At 53.2% G+C, this 15,954-nt stretch overlaps 1 protein-coding gene across 1 annotated transcript; it reads left to right on the top strand.

Annotated features, from left to right (window-relative positions):
• The first annotated feature begins 2,387 nt into the window (after positions 1–2,387).
• On the top strand, positions 2,388–15,573 carry ACER1 (alkaline ceramidase 1). Its single transcript, XM_071452070.1, has 6 exons — positions 2,388–2,480; positions 10,478–10,592; positions 11,622–11,760; positions 13,093–13,230; positions 14,633–14,770; positions 15,405–15,573. Exons 1-6 carry the CDS (start codon positions 2,388–2,390, stop codon positions 15,571–15,573), a joined length of 792 nt encoding a protein of 263 aa, XP_071308171.1.
• Positions 15,574–15,954: the final 381 nt, after the last annotated feature.

Here is a 15,954-nt window from a genome sequence, read left to right as displayed (position 1 = left end):
GCATTTGGGGAAAAAGCTGAGAAGCAGCTTGAATTTAAATCCTGAATTAGGCAGCACCCCCTCGCTCCACGCTTTCTGGTGGAAACCCTTGCCCTGGGTTTTGTCCTTGTGCAGGGCAGTTTGTGTGGATGTTCTGTGGATGTTCCCTCCCCTGGGAGAAGCAGGGCCAGGTCCAGGTGCGTGCGCCTGCGCAGGGAGCCTGCCCGGGGGCACTGGGATGATTTCAGGCTGCATTTCCACCCCTGCTCCTCCAACCCTTCCAGCTCACGCTTCCCTGCCCTGCCTCCCTGCCCCTGCCCATCTGGGGGCACGGATATAAACCCCTCCAGCCAAAATGTTTCCTGTGGGGACCCAGCTTTGCCTGGAGGCTGCACATGACTCCTGTCCCATCCCAACTCTTTCCCTAGGGACAGAGAGAGGGGATTTTCTGGCGGCTGCTGGCGGTGAGCTCACACTGTGGGCATTCCTCCGGAGCTAGAGAGGCAGGGCAGGTTGCTGCTCCAGCTTTGCTGGAAACCTTGGAGCTCCCAGAGCGTGTGGAAGCAGTGCTGGTCCATCCAGGGAACACAGGTAAGCCAGGCTGGGAGGAGACACCAGCAGCCAGTGCTGGGCACTCCATCACTGCTCCCATTTTTCTGCTTCTCCTTCTCCTCCTTCTTCTCCTTCTTCTGCCTCTCCATCCCTTCACCATCTCTCCACTGACATCCCTTTATCCATGAGCTGGGATTTGCCATCCTGGCTCCAGTTGTTTTTTCACCTTGCATCGCTGTAGAAGCGATGAGGGATGAGGAGAGAGTCCCTGGGGTGTGAAGGAGCACATGGAAACCCAGCAGAGGGGAGAGTCAGCCCTCAAACCGTTCTGCCTGCCACCTCTTGGCCTCCTGTGGCTGTGATCTCAGCTGCTCTGGGGAGCAGCCAGCCTGGATTAAGGAGAGGCCATGGTTAGAGCGGAGCTCAGCCTCGAGTCGGTCGGTCTGGTCGGAGCAGGAGCTGCAGAAGAGCTCGTTTGTGTTCCACTCCTGTGTTCCCTCCCTTTGAACTGCTTGGGAAGGGAGGCAGAGGCAGCTGTGGGAGCCTCACCCTGCTGCACACCCAGGGCACTGCTGGACATGGTGGTGGCTCAGCTCACCCTGCTGCAAATGGGGAGTTTCTCCTCAAGGACACCATCGACTGATGAGAGGGTTTGAGACAAACTTCCCTTCCCTGCATTAGAGATGAAAAGGTTTTCAAAGAAAAGCTGTTTGCCACCAGTGTCTCAGGAGCTCAGAGGTGCCACTGAGGCAGTGTCACCTGCCTGGTGTCACCCCAAACCTGCTCACTCTGCAGGGCTGGAGCAGCACAGCTGGCTGGGTTAGTCCCACACAGCATCCAGGGACTGAACTGCTCAGCTCCAGGGAATTCCTGTCTCTGTTTTGTACCAAAAATCCAGATACCATGGGTTTGGGGGTGCTTCCAGATGCCTCTAAGGTTGGCACCTGTCTTCAATAACAGCTCTAAAGTCTCAAGGATCTGAAAAAAAAAATATAGCAAATAGGAAACTTCTGATGAAAACAAGATCAGAACTGATTTTTCAAATTAATGAAAGTGCTGAGAAACAACGAGGACAGGAAAGTCTTTAACATGGGGGGGAAAACAGGCAGAAGGTGAGACTTTGTTTTTGTTTGGAGTCCCATTTGTAGCTGCAGTGCTGCCAGAGGCTGGGGCTGGCAGTGGAGAACCCGCTCCAACCCCTTCACTGGTAAACCAGGGTGGACTTTGCCTGGGAGTGCACCCCGAGTGCAACCGAATTCAGAGGAAAGAGGCACCTCCCAGTGCTCCCAGTGCTCCCAGTGCCCCAGGACTCCAGCAATGCCCAGGGTCTGTGCTGGTGCTCCAGGCCTGAGCTCCCACAAGCCAAGTTCCAGCCCTTGGGAAGATGCTGAGGAGCGACAGTGGAGAACAGAACCAATGAGCACCAACCTCTCATGGCTGTCCACTCCCCAGAGGTAACTCACAGAGCACAGGGAAGTCTTCCTGGCAGGAAGGTCTGAGTCATAAAGAAAGTGAGGAGAAGGGAGAAGATGAGGTGACCAGGACTGGGCTGAAATGGGGAAGAGAAATGTGACAGCAACAGCACCTGGCAAGAGATGTTAATGCCATGGATTGCTGACTATCCTCAGAGTCCAAGAGCATTTTCTGGGGCAATTTGCAGCTCCTGCATCGAGGGGAAATAGGAACTGCTGAGCAGTAAGATGTGTGTTGGGGAGAAGATGAGCCCTTGGTAGCTGGGTAAGGCGCCGTGCTGCAGCCACACGTGTGAGGAGCAGGGTCCCCTTTGGGTGTGCAGCCCTGTCCTCCCCTGTGCCCACCACTGACCTGCTGCTCTCCTTTTCCCCAGGGTGCTGAGGATGCCGAGCATTTTTTCCTACCAGAGTGCCGAGGTGGATTGGTGTGAGAGCAACTTCGTGCGCTCGGCGGTGATCGCGGAGTACTACAACACCGTGAGTGCCCTGGGGAGGCTGGGGCTGCTTCCAGGCACCCAGGAGCTGCTTGGGGACACACACAGAGCATGGGACATCCCTGCTTTCTTTCCTCCTCCTCGCTCCTTTGAACCTCCTGGCGCTGGAGGGTGCTGGTGTGGGGAGTGTGCTCTGAGCTTCAGGTGAATCGGGGGAGTTTTGTTGCTTGCAATGGTTGCTCCCTGAAACCTGCTGGGGTCAGGGGCATTTCTGTGTTGTGTGTGTGGGGTTGATTCCCAGTGAGAAAACTCTGGCAGAGCTCCTTCAGAGCCCAGATCTGTGAGATCCTGTTATACCAGTCCTGCAGCTCTGCTGCCAGCCGGGCTAAGTCCCACACAGGGCTCACATATTCCAGCTAAATGTACAGGAGTGGCAAAATGAGAGGCAGCACTTCCATGAACCGTGTCAGGCAGGTTGGGAACACGGAACTCGGCTCAGAGCAGGAGCCAGTTTCACCTCCTGTGATCCTTTATCACCCAGGCTGCCTCCAGTGCCAGTGCCTGGGCTGGAGCATCCATATCTGCCTGCAGAGGGCTGGAGATAAGCAGCCTCTCCGAGCATGTCCTGCTCCCTCAGAGCAATTAAAGAGCTCCCAGGGGTGTGAGGCATGTGGATTTACAGCCTTCCACAGGCCTTGTTTACAGCTTTTGGCAATTGCTGCCTAACACTAGAAGATCTTGTTCTCATGGAAATGGCTCTTCCTCTTTTTTTTTTTTAAAGCATTTCCTGTTTTTAATAAATTACCTGTAATAACGATAATTCCCCAGCCCGAGTCCTGCAGGCTCCAGGGTCTCAGAGGAGGGGGCTGTGTGTGCTCACTGCTCTTTGGGGCACTCAGCAAAGAAAGATCTGCCAGTCCAGACCAGACCCTGCTTCCCTGTGGCATCCAGCTGGGTGTTTTGTGTGTTTGCTGCTGCATGGGCTCAGAGGCGCAGAGCAGGGAAATGAGCAAGGAGATGGAGAAATCACTCAACACTCACATCAGCATCTCAGATTTCAGGGCTTGGAGCAACCTGCGTGAGTGGAACATATCCCTGCCCATGGCAAGGGGTGGAAGGGGGTGATCTTTAAGGTCCCTGCCAACCCAAACCATTCTAAATGCAGCTGGAAGTGCCCAAAGCCTCTGGGTTGGAGAGAGTGGCTGCTAACACTGCAGAGGGGCTGATTTCCACCAAGAGCATAAAGCCTGAGAGAGAAGGTTTTGGGTTTGGTGTGAATTCCTTCCTTCCAGGAGGTAAATTTGCCTCTTGTCCTAGTTGGAGACACAAGGCAGCATTTTTGGAGCTGAGGTACCACTGACACCAGGCTTACAAAGTGGCTCAGATTCCTTATCACACCAACAACTACCTCAGGAGCTCTTCAGAAGCACTTCAGTGTCTGACTCCTCTGCTGGACACCAGCTGGTGTGGCCAGATGCATGACTAATTCTTGTAGGCCTGTAACTCCCATAAAACATTAACTCTCAGCTGCCTGGCTCATTTTGTGGCACGGGTTTCTAAATTCTGTGGCTACTCCTGAAAATCTCACCCAGGTGCCCAGTCCTGGAGGAGGCCCCTGCCAGGCACAGCCACGTGCCAGGTTCCCAATGCACACCACTGGGCTTGTTGGGATGAATTCTCACTGTGTGGGACTCAGGCACAGTGAGGAAAAGCTCTCCAATGCATGTCTCAATGCAGATAAAAAGGAATGTGATACTGAGGGAGAGAGAGAACTTGAAATTTTGCAACTCAGAGATGTGAGAGTATCAGTGAGGAGGCAGGTCAAAAAAAGGGAAGATCTAATGAATTTAACTTCCAACCTGATAAAAAAAAGTTTAGTGATATTTGTGTGATGAAGTGGTCCAACAGAGCCAACAGAAATAGGTCTGATTTCAATACCAAGGCAAATATTAACATACAATGAAGAGATTTTTTTAAGAAAGAAAATAGGATCCCTCAATGCTGAATTCCCAGGCAGAATCCATATAATTGTATGTTGCAAGAGGGCAATGTCTGTATTTATATGACATAGGGAGGGATATGGACAAGCAAACCCTGCAGGATTTTTTCCCAGTGGTGGGACTTGCCCTTGTTCTCCTCTGTAAGACACTGAGCACCTCTTCCTCAGCAGAGAAAGAGATTTTGGTGGTCCCTGCACTGCTGTCCTTTCTGCCAGGCTCAGGAGATCAGCAAAATGCCAGTGCAGGAAGGGAACAATTCTGTGTCAGGATGTGATTCCTGAGCAGCAGGAATCCAACCCTGCCACGTCAGCTTGGGCTGGCTGGCGACCCCTGCCCACACAAGGGGTGGCAGAGGAGCAAACCCCCCTAAAATCTGCCATTATCTGAGCATCTGACAACAGCCCTGACGCTGTGCTGTGCTCACCTTGGCACCAAAGGTGGGCAGGAACATCACTGACATGGGCATCAGCCCTTCCTGAGCAGCACAGCCTGGCTGGCACTGCCTGGGACCCTTCTTCACCCAGCACAGCCTGTTTGGCACTGCCTGGGTCCTTTCCTCAGCCTGGGTGACACTACATGGGTCCCTCTTTCAACCAGCACAATCTGTTTGGCACTGCCTGGGACCCTTCTTCACCCAGCACAGCCTGGCTGGCACTGCCTGGGTTCTTCCTTCATCCTGTTTAGCACTGTCTGGCTCCCTCCTTCAGCCTGGCTGGCACTGCCTGGGTCCTTTCCTCACTCAGCACAGCCTGTTTGGCTCTGCCTGGGTCCCTTCTTCACCCAGCACAGCCTGGCTGGCACTGCCTGGGTTCTTCCTTCAGCCTGTTTGGCACTTCTTGGGTCTCTCTTTCACCCAGAACAGCCTGGCTGGCACTGCCTGGGTCCTTTCCTCAGCCTGGGTGACACTGCCTGGATCCCTGTTTCAACCAGCACAATCTGTTTGGCACTGCCTGGGACCCTTCCTCAGCCAGCACAGCCTGTTTGGCACTGCCTGGGACCCTTCCTCACCCAGAACAGCCTGTTTGGCACTGCCTGGGTTCCTCCTTCAGCCTGTTTGGCACTGCCTTGTTCCCATCCTTGGCTGGCACTGCCTGGGTCCCTCTTTCACCCAGCACAGCCTGTTTGGCACTGCCTGGGTTCCTCCTTCAGCCTGTTTGGCATTGCCTTGTTCCCATCCTTGGCTGGCACTGCCTGGGTCTCACCCCTGCAGCAGCACAGGGACCCCCATTCCTGCTCTGGGATCCCCCCCAGGATCAGGCTCCTTGTGGTGTGCCCTAAAGAATTGTAGAAATCTAGATTATAGAAAGGGTTATAGAAATCTGGCCAGGCTGAGATCTGGAGCTATCCCTGCTGGCTGCAGCCTGCAGATCCAGCTGGGGCTCAGGGCACTGTGCCCGTGCTCACAGGGGTCTGAGGATGAGGGAAGAGATCAGGATCTGACTCCATGTTTCAGAAGGCTTGATTTATTATTTTATGATATATATTACATTAAAACTATACTAAAAGAATAGAAGAAAGGATTTCATCAGAAGGCTGGCTAAGAATAGAATAGGAAGGAATGATAACAAAGGTTTGTGTCTGGGACAGAGACCCTGAGCCAGCTGGGCTGTGATTGGCCATGAATTAGAAACAACCACATGAGACCAATCCCAGATGCACCTGTTGCATTCCACAGCAGCAGATAATCATTGTTTACATTGTGTTCCTGAGGCCTCTCAGCTTCTCAGGAGGAAAAATCCTAAGGAAAGGATTTTCCATCAAAGATGGCTGTGACAGGACACCATCCCAGCTGTGATCCTACCAGCCTGCATCTTCTCTTCATCTCCCCACTCATTTGTTCCCCACATTCAGGTTGCTGCAATTGTTACTGCCCTGAATTAATTGTACCAATATTTACCTCAGTGTCAATTTTCTGGAGTTTTAGGCTAGCTGGGAACCCAGCCAAGCCTCACTAAATCAGCAGGGTTTGCTCACAGAGCATCCTCCTCAATGTCTTCCTGCCAGGCCTGCCTGGGGCTGGAGCAGAGCTGCTCTGTGCTGCTGGGGATTGCTCTGTGCCAGCCACACTCTCTCAGGCCTGCTTGGCTTGGATGCTTTTTATTGGAAATAAGCACCAGGGGTATGAGAAAAGCATGTAAACAGTACCTTGAAGTACCTAATGATACATGGTGGCTCATGGCTGGATGCAGTTCAGCAACAAAACTCTGTTTATAGTGACTCAGTGACCCAGACATTTATTGTCTTCTGGCTGCTCAGGGGAGAGCAGAATTGTGCTCCAGGAGGGCCATCAGTCAGGGATTTGTCTTTCTACCCTGGTTTCTTTGCTGAAATGACTGATCCAAGATGCTGGCAATGACACCAGCAGGGTCTCTGCAGCAGCTCTGATGCTGCTCACACCCAGAACTCCTGGGTGCTCCATGGAGTGGTGAAATAAAGGGTGCAGATCTATCAGAGAAGGGTGTGTGGGGTGTCCTGGCCCACTCACATTCTCACTAATCCCATGGCTCTTCCTGCCTGCCCAGAAAGTTGTGCCCAGGATGATGCAAGCACTCCCCAAACTGCTGCTTTCTACCCCAAAGCAGAGGCATTGTGATGTCAGCACCTGCAGCCTCATCCCCTACAGCACAGGCCTGGCTTTAGGAACTTGCTGCACAGCCCTGGAGAGCCCCAGAGCTGTTCCCTTCTGTGTCTGGCCCTGTGGGCTCCTCTGTCAGCTGAAGCTGCTTCACTGTTAGTGAGAATGAGCTCCCTGCCATGAGTCCTTCCCTGCCAGGAATCTCCTTGCACTGCAGAAAGTGCCTGGCTGGAGCATCCATTCTGTGCATTCTGTGAATTCTGTGCATTCTGTGAGTGAGGAGCAGCCTCTGCTGCTGTGCTTAAACCAGCCCCTCCTGCCTCAATCCCATCAGAGGTTGATCTCACCTGTCACAGTGAAGGTTCTGCCCCTCTGTCTCAGGCTGGAGCTGCAGAAGTTGGGCTCTTCCCAATGATCCTGTTCATGCACCAGGGTTTGAGCCATGTTGCTGATCCCAGCCTCACTTCTCTCCTAGGAGAAGCAGCAAATAGTTGGGTTCAGCTGAGCAATAACTCACATTTATTGGGGAGTGGGAGCTCAGGCAGGGGGACTCTCACATGTCCTGTCACACCTTGGCTCCAAAACCACATCCTGGACAGAGGGAGCTGCTGCTCCTGGCCAGTGTGAGCAGAGAGGTTGAAACAGAAGCTGTGCTAGGGGCTCCCAGCCTGAGCAGAAACTCCAGGAAAACTCCCAGTGGCTGTCCTGGGAGCAGAACCCTCCCAGCCACATCTGAGATGGAGCTTGCCACATCCCAGAGGGAAGACAGAAAGTCAGCATTTACAAATCAGAGTGATGAAAACCTCGTGTCCCCCACGGGGGTGGGAGCTGTTCCCTAAACTCCCAGCTTGGCTGCTCTGCAAGGAATCCCGTTTATCTTCCTGACCCTATTGGCACGGTTCCCCCGGTTCTCCCTCCCTTCTGCTATCAGATCTTGCACATCTCGTCCCGGGTTAATGAAGTGATAACGCAGCTATCATGTAATTAATGGCGCTGTTGCAATGCCCGGCGCTCGGGGATGCGGGGCTCTCCTCTCTCTTCAGTTTCCTCACTGAATTCATGCTGGCACTTGCACTCTCCTGCCTTTTCCCCAAAGCGTTTTCCCTCTCCTTGCCTTCCAAAAGCCTCCTTAATCATTTCAAGGGAAAAGAAATGTTTGAAGCGCGGCTGTTGCTTGAACACACGGTTTGATTTCTCAGTCGTTTCTGAACAATTTGACCTCGAGGGTGCAAGTGGGAGCAGCACTTCTCTTTTCATGGCTGGAGTGGGAATTGGCCTGGGTTTGGCTCTAAGCACCTATGGAAAACAAATCCATTCAGCCCCGAGAACTGCTGCTAATGGGAGCATCAACTTGTCTCATGGAAGCCTTAGTGAAAATCAAGATGAATCTCCGGTGTTTAAGGGAATAGAGACCTCACATTAGGAATGAATTGTGTTTCCCTCTGGAATAGGAGAGGGTGTGTTCCAGAGAAATGACAACATCCTGGTGATTTGCAGCCCTGTTACCATAAACTGGGATCCCAGGGGATCCCAGCACCGATTTTGCAGTTTACCTGGTGCTGCTGAGGGGAGAGACTCCAGCTGTGGATGCCAAATTCCAGGGGTGGGGTCTGGGTCAGCGTGGAGCTGGAAGATGAAAGGAAAAGGCTGAGATAAAAGTCACGCTGGTGCTTTGCCAAATGGCACTTGAGCAGATGGCTGCAGAGCCCCAAAGAGCTGTCTGGCAGGTAAATGCAGCACCACAATCCCAACCTTTCATAAGCAAAAACCATTTTCACTGGGGAGGCCATGCTTCCCACTGACATCCCCTCCCTGAGCTTGCAAAGTCAGGTGAAAAAGGCAAGGTAGGAGCCCACAGAGGGTAATTAAATGAGTTCAGATTTCCCTTCCCTGTGCTGCAGAGAGGAGCAGGCCTGGCCCAGCAGACAGGTCCAGGCTTTGGGCACTCACTGCTCCTCCCCAGCTCCCACATTTTGCCCATCAGCATCTCCTCTCTGCAAAGCACTGGCACCTTCAGCCAGCCCAGCAAGAGGCTGAGCCCCAGCACCATCCCCTCCTCCTCATCACCATCCTCATCCTCAGCACCATCCTCATCCTCAGCACCATCCCCTCTTCCTCATCACCATCACCTCCTGCCCAGCACCATCCCCTCCTCTCCAGCACCATCCCCTCCTCTCCAGCTCCATCCTCTCCCCCCCAGCACCATCCTCATCCTCAGCACCATCCCCTCCTCTCCAGCACCATCCTCTCTTCCCCAGCACCATCCTCATCCTCAGCACCATCCTCCCTGCCCAGCACCATCCCCTCTTCCCCAGCACCATCCCCTCCTCCCCATCACCATCCCCTCCTCCCCAGCACCATCCCCTCTTCCCCAGACTAATCAAAGTCGGTCAAAGAAGGAATTTTGCAGAGTTGGAAACCAGAGCAGAATCATTCCTCTGTGTTCATTCGCCAGGTGTGTTTAGAGGAGGTTGATGACCTCATGTAATTACCAGTGTCCAGAACACCTCTCCTCCCCAGGCCAGGTGGCTTCACACCTGACACCACAGGATGTCACCTCAGTCCTGCCTGTTCCCACCTACTGATGTCCTGCTCATCCTGCTGCTCCCACCACACCCAGTCCCAGGTCAGGATGTTTTGCTGACCTTGCCTTGCTGTGCTGGCTGAGCTCCTCACACCCTCCCAACCCCTCACAGGGTCAGGAGCCATCCAGGCAGCTCCTGGAGGGTCTGGGTTGACATGAGAGGGAGATGGATGAAAACAGAGGAGTTGTTGGAGGCACCAGGCAGCTGAAGATAAACCAGCATCACCCAAAAGGGACACAGCAGCTCACGCTGGGCTTGCTGGCCCTGAGGGAGGGCAGAGGTGTCTGCAGCCACTGCTGGCTGCCACAGCAAGAGCTGCCCTTCCAGTTCCAGCCTGCCTTCTGGAGAAACACCTCTGCCCTCTGCCTGTGCCAAGAACAACCCCTGCTTCCTGCTGGAGATCAGGATCCTCCTCACACACAGAGACACTGAGCCACGTGGTGGGATGGGGCTTGCCCAGGAGTGTCGCAGACATCTTTTATGGAAAATCCTTTCCTTAGGACTTTTTCCTCCTGAGAAGCTGAGACGCCTCAGGAATAAAATGTAAACAATGATTATCTGCTGCTGTGGAATGCAACAGGTGCATCTGGGATTGGTGTCATGTGGTTGTTTGTAATTAATGGCCAATCACAGCCCAGCTGGCTCAGACAGAGAGCCCGAGCCACAAACCTTTGTTATCATTCCTTCCTTTTCTATTCTTAGCTAGCTTTCTGATGAAATCCTTTCTTCTATTCTTTTAGTCTAGTTTTAGTGTAATATATATCATAAAATAATAAATCAAGCCTTCTGAAACGTGGAGTCAGATCCTCATCCCTTCCCTCATCCAAGAACCCCTGTGAGCACGGTCACACAGGAGCTGAGTGTGCCTCTTGTTTTCCAGATCAGCAATGTGAGCTTCTTTCTGCTGTCCCCTGCCCTGCTGTACCTGAACAGGCAGTACTGCCAGAAGAAGGCTGTGCCCCTCTACTTTGTCTCAGGGCTGCTCATCCTCGTAGGTGGGTGCCAGCACTGTGGGAAAACTCAGACAGGTTGCCAGACTACCCAACATGAGACCTTTGGAGGGTCTCAGTGGCCAAAGCACAGGGAAAATTGGGATGGGCAACCAAGCAGCCAGGTGTGTTTGAAGCCTGCAGCCCATGGTTGCTGGAGCTGTGGATGTGCAGCTTCCAGCCCTGTAATCCCCATGGTGTGACTGGACTGACTCAGTCCAGCCCCCTTGAACAGCAAAATCCACACCCTGCTCTTCAGGAATGGTGGATCTTGAGGAATGGTGGGTCTTTGGGAATGGTGGATCTTGGGGAATGGTGGGTCTTGAGGAATGGTGGGTCTTTGGGAATGGTGGATCTTGAGGAATGGTGGGTCTTTGGGAATGGATCTTGAGGAATGGTGGGTCTTGGGGAATGGTGGGTCTTGAGGAATGGTGGGTCTTTGGGAATGGTGGGTCTTGAGGAATGGTGGGTCTTTGGGAATGGTGGGTCTTTGGGAATGGTGGGTCTTGAGGAATGGTGGGTCTTTGGGAATGGTGGATCTTGAGGAATGGTGGGTCTTCGGGATCTGTGGGAATGGTGGACCTTTGGGAATGGTGGGTCTTCAGGAATGGTGGATCTTGAGGAATGGATCTTGGGAATGGTGGATCTTTGGGAATGGTGGGTCTTGAGGGATAATGGGTCTTGAGGAATGGTGGGTCTTGAGGAATGGTGGATCTTGAGGAATGGTGGGTCTTGAGGGATAATGGGTCTTGAGGAATGGTGGGTCTTCGGGAACGGTGGATCTTGAGGAATGGTGGATCTTGAGGAATGGTGGATCTATGGGAATGGTGGATCTTTGGGAATGGTGGATCTTGAGGAATGGTGGATCTTGGGGAATGGTGGATCTTGAGGAATGGTGGATCTATGGGAATGGTGGGTCTTCAGGAATGGTGGGTCTTCAGGAATGGTGGATCTTCAGGAACAGCCCCCAAGAACCTCCCAAGGCTGGTGGGAGGATGGAGCTTTGTCATCTCAAGGTGCCCTTGCTCCTCGCAGGTCTCTTCTCCATGTACTTCCACATGACCCTGAGCTACGTGGGACAGCTCCTGGATGAGCTCTCCATCCTCTGGACACTGGCTGTGGCTTATTCCTTCTGGTACCCACAGGCTTACTTCCCCAAGTGCATCAAGACCAGGTATGACCAGAGGGGCATGGTCAGGCTCTGAGGGGAGGGTTGGGACACTGACACTGAGGTGTAGGGACCCACAGATCCCCCAGTTCCCCTGCAAGGGGTCAGCTCTGAGGTACCTGAAGGGCTTTAGGATCAGGCCCTCCTTATGGTGCTGACAGAGGAAAAGTCAAAATTCTCCTCTCAGTTGGAGCTGTTTGTGTTTGTGTCACTGCAGAGGAAACTTTGCATGGAGAATTTCAAAATTAATTAGGAAATGAAACATTCCTGAACACTAACATTCAATTACTCATGCTGTCAATCTGTTCCAGCATCCCCTGTCATCCACAGAGAGATTTCCCTCAAGGCTGAGGGGGTTTCCCATAGGACAAGAGGGTCACAGCCCTCATTTCAAGGAGGAGCCCAGCAGAAAGGATGGGGCCACTGGGAGGGCATGGACCAGCATGTGATGGTGTTCACAGGGGTTCTTGGATGAGGGAAGGGATGAGGATCTGACCCCATGTTTCAGGAGGCTTGATTTATTATTTTATGATATATATTACATTAAAACTATACTAAAAGAATAGAAGAAAGGATTTCATCAGAAGGCTGGCTAAGAATAGAATAGCAAGGAATGATAACAAAGGTTTGTGTCTGGGACAGAGAGTCTGAGCCAGCTGGGCTGTGATTGGCCATTAATTAGAAACAACCACGAGACCAATCCCAGATGCACCTGTTGCATTCCACAGCAGCAGATAATCAATGTTTACATTTTGTTCCTGAGGCCTCTCAGCTCCTCAAGAGGAAAAGTCCTAAGGAAAGGATTTTCCATAAAAGATGTGTGTGACACCAGCAGAGTGGGAACCCAGCAGGGCTTTACTCAGGGGATGTCCCCTCCTGGCTGGAGCCCTCTGAGCCAGCCCAGCTCCTTGCAAGGACCTGCTCCAAGGCTGCTCTTCCCTCCCATGCCGAGCAGGAGGTCACCAGGAGTTCACAGAGGAGACACAGCTGGGGGAGAGAGAGGGACTTGGGAAGGGATTTGCATGTGAAAGGCCCCTCTGAGCCGTGCTGTTGCTCAGGGAGCCCAGAGCGGTGTTTGCACAGCCCTTCCCTGTGCAGAGCTCCCTGCCCGTGCCTCATCCTCACCCCAGGAAAGTGCAGGAGCTGCCTCTGGGCTGTGCCCGGGGTCTGTCACAGACCCACTGGGGGCTGCCACCTCACCCTCCCTGCCAGGACCCCACAGACACTGAGTCAGCCACATGCAGACAGAAGGGAGGTGCTGGAGAAGCTTTGCCCCTCTCAGGACCTTCCCCATCCTGTGAGCCCTGGTGGCACTGACACTGTCCCAATTCCCCTCAGGAGGCATTTCTTCTGGCTGACTGGTATCACCACCATCATCAGCACCCTGATGTCTTTTGTCAAGCCCACCCTCAATGCCTACGCTCTCAACTGCATCGCCTTCCACCTGCTGTACCTGACCTGGAAGGAGCTCAAGAAGTAAGGAGGGGGCTCAGGGGTTACCTGCAGCTCCAGCTGTGCTCCTGCTGGGCAGTGACTCCATCCTCAACACTGACCTGAGCCCAAGTCCTCACCAGCCACGTGTACTTGGGAGGGAGCAGGCAGAGGCTGAGTGGGCAGTGGGGGACAGGAAGGGCACCTGGCACAGGTGGCCATGCAGAATGGGGATAACCCATGGGACAGAGGTGGAATCATCATCCCTGGAAGGTTTCAAAAATACATGGGACAGTGGTGGAATCATCATCCCTGGTTTTCAAAAACCCATGGGATAGTGGTGGAATCATCATCCCTGAAAGTTTTTAAAAACCCATGGGACAGTGGTGGAATCATCATCCCTGGAAGGTTTCAAAAACCCATGGGACAGTGGTGGAATCATCATCCCTGAAAGTTTTTAAAAACCCATGGGACAGTGGTGGAATCATCATCCCTGGAAGGTTTCAAAAATCCATGGGACAGTGGTGGAATCATCATCCCTGGAAGGTTTCAAAAACCCATGGGATAGTGGTGGAATCATCATCCCTGAAAGTTTTTAAAAACCCATGGGACAGTGGTGGAATCATCATCCCTGGTTTTCAAAAACCCATGGGACAGTGGTGGAATCATCATCCCTGGAAGGTTTCAAAAACCCATGGGATAGTGGTGGAATCATCATCCCTGAAAGTTTTTAAAAACCCATGGGACAGTGGTGGAATCATCATCCCTGGAAGGTTTCAAAAACCCATGGGACAGTGGTGGAATCATCATCCCTGAAAGTTTTTAAAAACCCATGGGACAGTGGTAGAATCATCATCCCTGGTTTTCAAAAACCCATGGGACAGTGGTGGAGTCATCACCCCCGAAAGTTTTTAAAAATCCATGGGACATTGGTGGTGTCATCACCCCTGGAAGGTTTCAAACACAGGGCATTTTTGAAAACATCCCTGGAAGGTTTCAAAAATGCCCTGTGGATGTGGAATTTGAGAGCAGGGTTTTGTGCTGAACATGGAGGTGGTGCTGGGTTAAGAGCTGGACATGATGATCTTAGAGGTATTTTCTAACTTTTACACTTCTATGAGTCCATGATTCTCCCCCTTGGCTGCCACCTCTGCAGCTCCTTCCCCTTTGTGGGGCTTTTGGGAACTAGTGTGGGGCTGGAAGAACCCACCAGGGTCTGGAGAGAAAGACAGGAGTGCTTTGGCATCTCCCAGCATCATCCTCACCCCCAGAAAGTCAGAAATCCTCTCCCCAGAGCCACACTTCTCCAGTTCCTGTGGAATACTCTCCAGAAGGAGCTTGCTGGGGTTTGCACTGCTGCATGTGCAGGCAGGAACCAGCCCTCTTTACACCCCCCTTTCCTCCCAACATGATTACTGTGCTCCCTGTCCCTCCCTGTGTCCTGCAGGTGCAATGACAAGCGGGTTCACCGGATGGCTGCAGTCATGGTGATGTGGTGGGCCCTGGCCATCACCAGCTGGATCAGTGACCGCTGGCTCTGCTGGCTCTGGCAGGCCATCAACTTCCCCTACTTCCACAGCTTCTGGTAAGGGCTCCAGGAACCCCAGCCCAAACATTTCCTGGCCTGAAAGGTCCACGGCAGAGAAATAGAAAAATTATTTCCCCACTCTCTCCCCCTTTTCCTGTCACTATTGGTGTTTCTCCTCACTCAGCCCAAGGATTCACTGTTTAATGTCCCTCTCCACTTCCACACTGTTTTGCAAGTGAGATGGTTCCAGAAATCCCTTTGAGGTGGGCTCTCCAAGGGCTGTGGCTGCTCCCAGGCTGCTGTGTGAAGTGCAACATCCTCAGGCTTCTTTTAGCAGCCAAACTGAGAGGCAGGGCTTTGTTTGGAGCTGACATTTCAGTGCCTGCCCAGGTGGGGCTGCAAGTGCTGCACACCCAGATCCATCCCCACAAAGCACTGGGATGGCTGGGACAGACAATGCAGCCAGGAAATGGGGAATGGTTGGAATGAGTCCCCTCTGCCACCCCAGCCCTGCTGCACCAGGAATTGTCCCCAGCCCAGCTCGCAGAGCCCTGCCAGGATCTCCCTGTAGGCACAAACCCTGCAGGCCACAACACTCCCTGCAGCCCTGGTGGGGCCTTTGGGGGCTGCAGCCTCAGGGTGACCATGCCATGACCCTCTGGCCAACAGACATTTCTGGTTTCCTTGTCAGGCACGTGCTGATAGCCCTGTCCCTGCTGTACTGCTGCCCTCTGGTCATCTACTTCGACGTCAGCTACGAGATGCCCTCGTTCAAGCCCAAGCTGGAATACTGGCCCAGCGACTCGTGGCCTGTTGTGGTGCCCTATGTCACCCTGGAGGAGCCCCACAAGCAGTGCTAGAGCTGGGTGCCCTCAGGCCTCCCTGGGCACGGGCTGTGTGTGATGCTCACACTCGCTTGTGTTCCTCCTGTTCCTCAGGCAGGGGCAGGGAGCAGCTGAGGCCTCGTGATGCTGGGCATGAAGCAAGGTGGGAGCCCACAGGTGCCTCGGGAGGCTCTGCCCAGGTTGGGGTTCAGGGAGCTGGAGGGTTCCTCCAGCACATCCCCACGAGGGGGAAGGGACACGGTGCTGCTTCTGTGTCCTCTGTGGTAGTCAAGCACCAGCACCCCTCGCTGACAAGGGCACAGCGGAGAACACTGAAGCCAAACTGGTGGCAGCTGGGTTTGTTGGGGCTGCTCTAATTATTATTATTAACTCTATTTATTGATGTATGTGGTTTTA

Source organism: Agelaius tricolor, unplaced genomic scaffold, assembly GCF_023055355.1.
Source record: "Agelaius tricolor isolate 1412-34295 unplaced genomic scaffold, bAgeTri1.0.p SCAF_33, whole genome shotgun sequence".
In the NCBI taxonomy this organism is placed as follows: domain Eukaryota; kingdom Metazoa; phylum Chordata; class Aves; order Passeriformes; family Icteridae; genus Agelaius; species Agelaius tricolor.
The sequence above is the reverse complement of the archived record's forward strand: the minus strand, read 5'-3'. Positions and strand labels throughout refer to the sequence as shown.

What these genes read in the sequence shown, in the direction of transcription:
- ACER1 (XM_071452070.1), top strand. Translation starts at nt 2,388, where the DNA reads ATGCCGAGCATTTTTTCCTACCAGAGTGCCGAGGTGGATTGGTGTGAG. An exon ending in TCGCGGAGTACTACAACACC is followed by an intron (nt 2,481 to 10,477) that starts GTGAGTGCCCTG and finishes CTTGTTTTCCAG; the next exon opens with ATCAGCAATGTGAGCTTCTT. An exon ending in CCCAAGTGCATCAAGACCAG is followed by an intron (nt 11,761 to 13,092) that starts GTATGACCAGAG and finishes AATTCCCCTCAG; the next exon opens with GAGGCATTTCTTCTGGCTGA.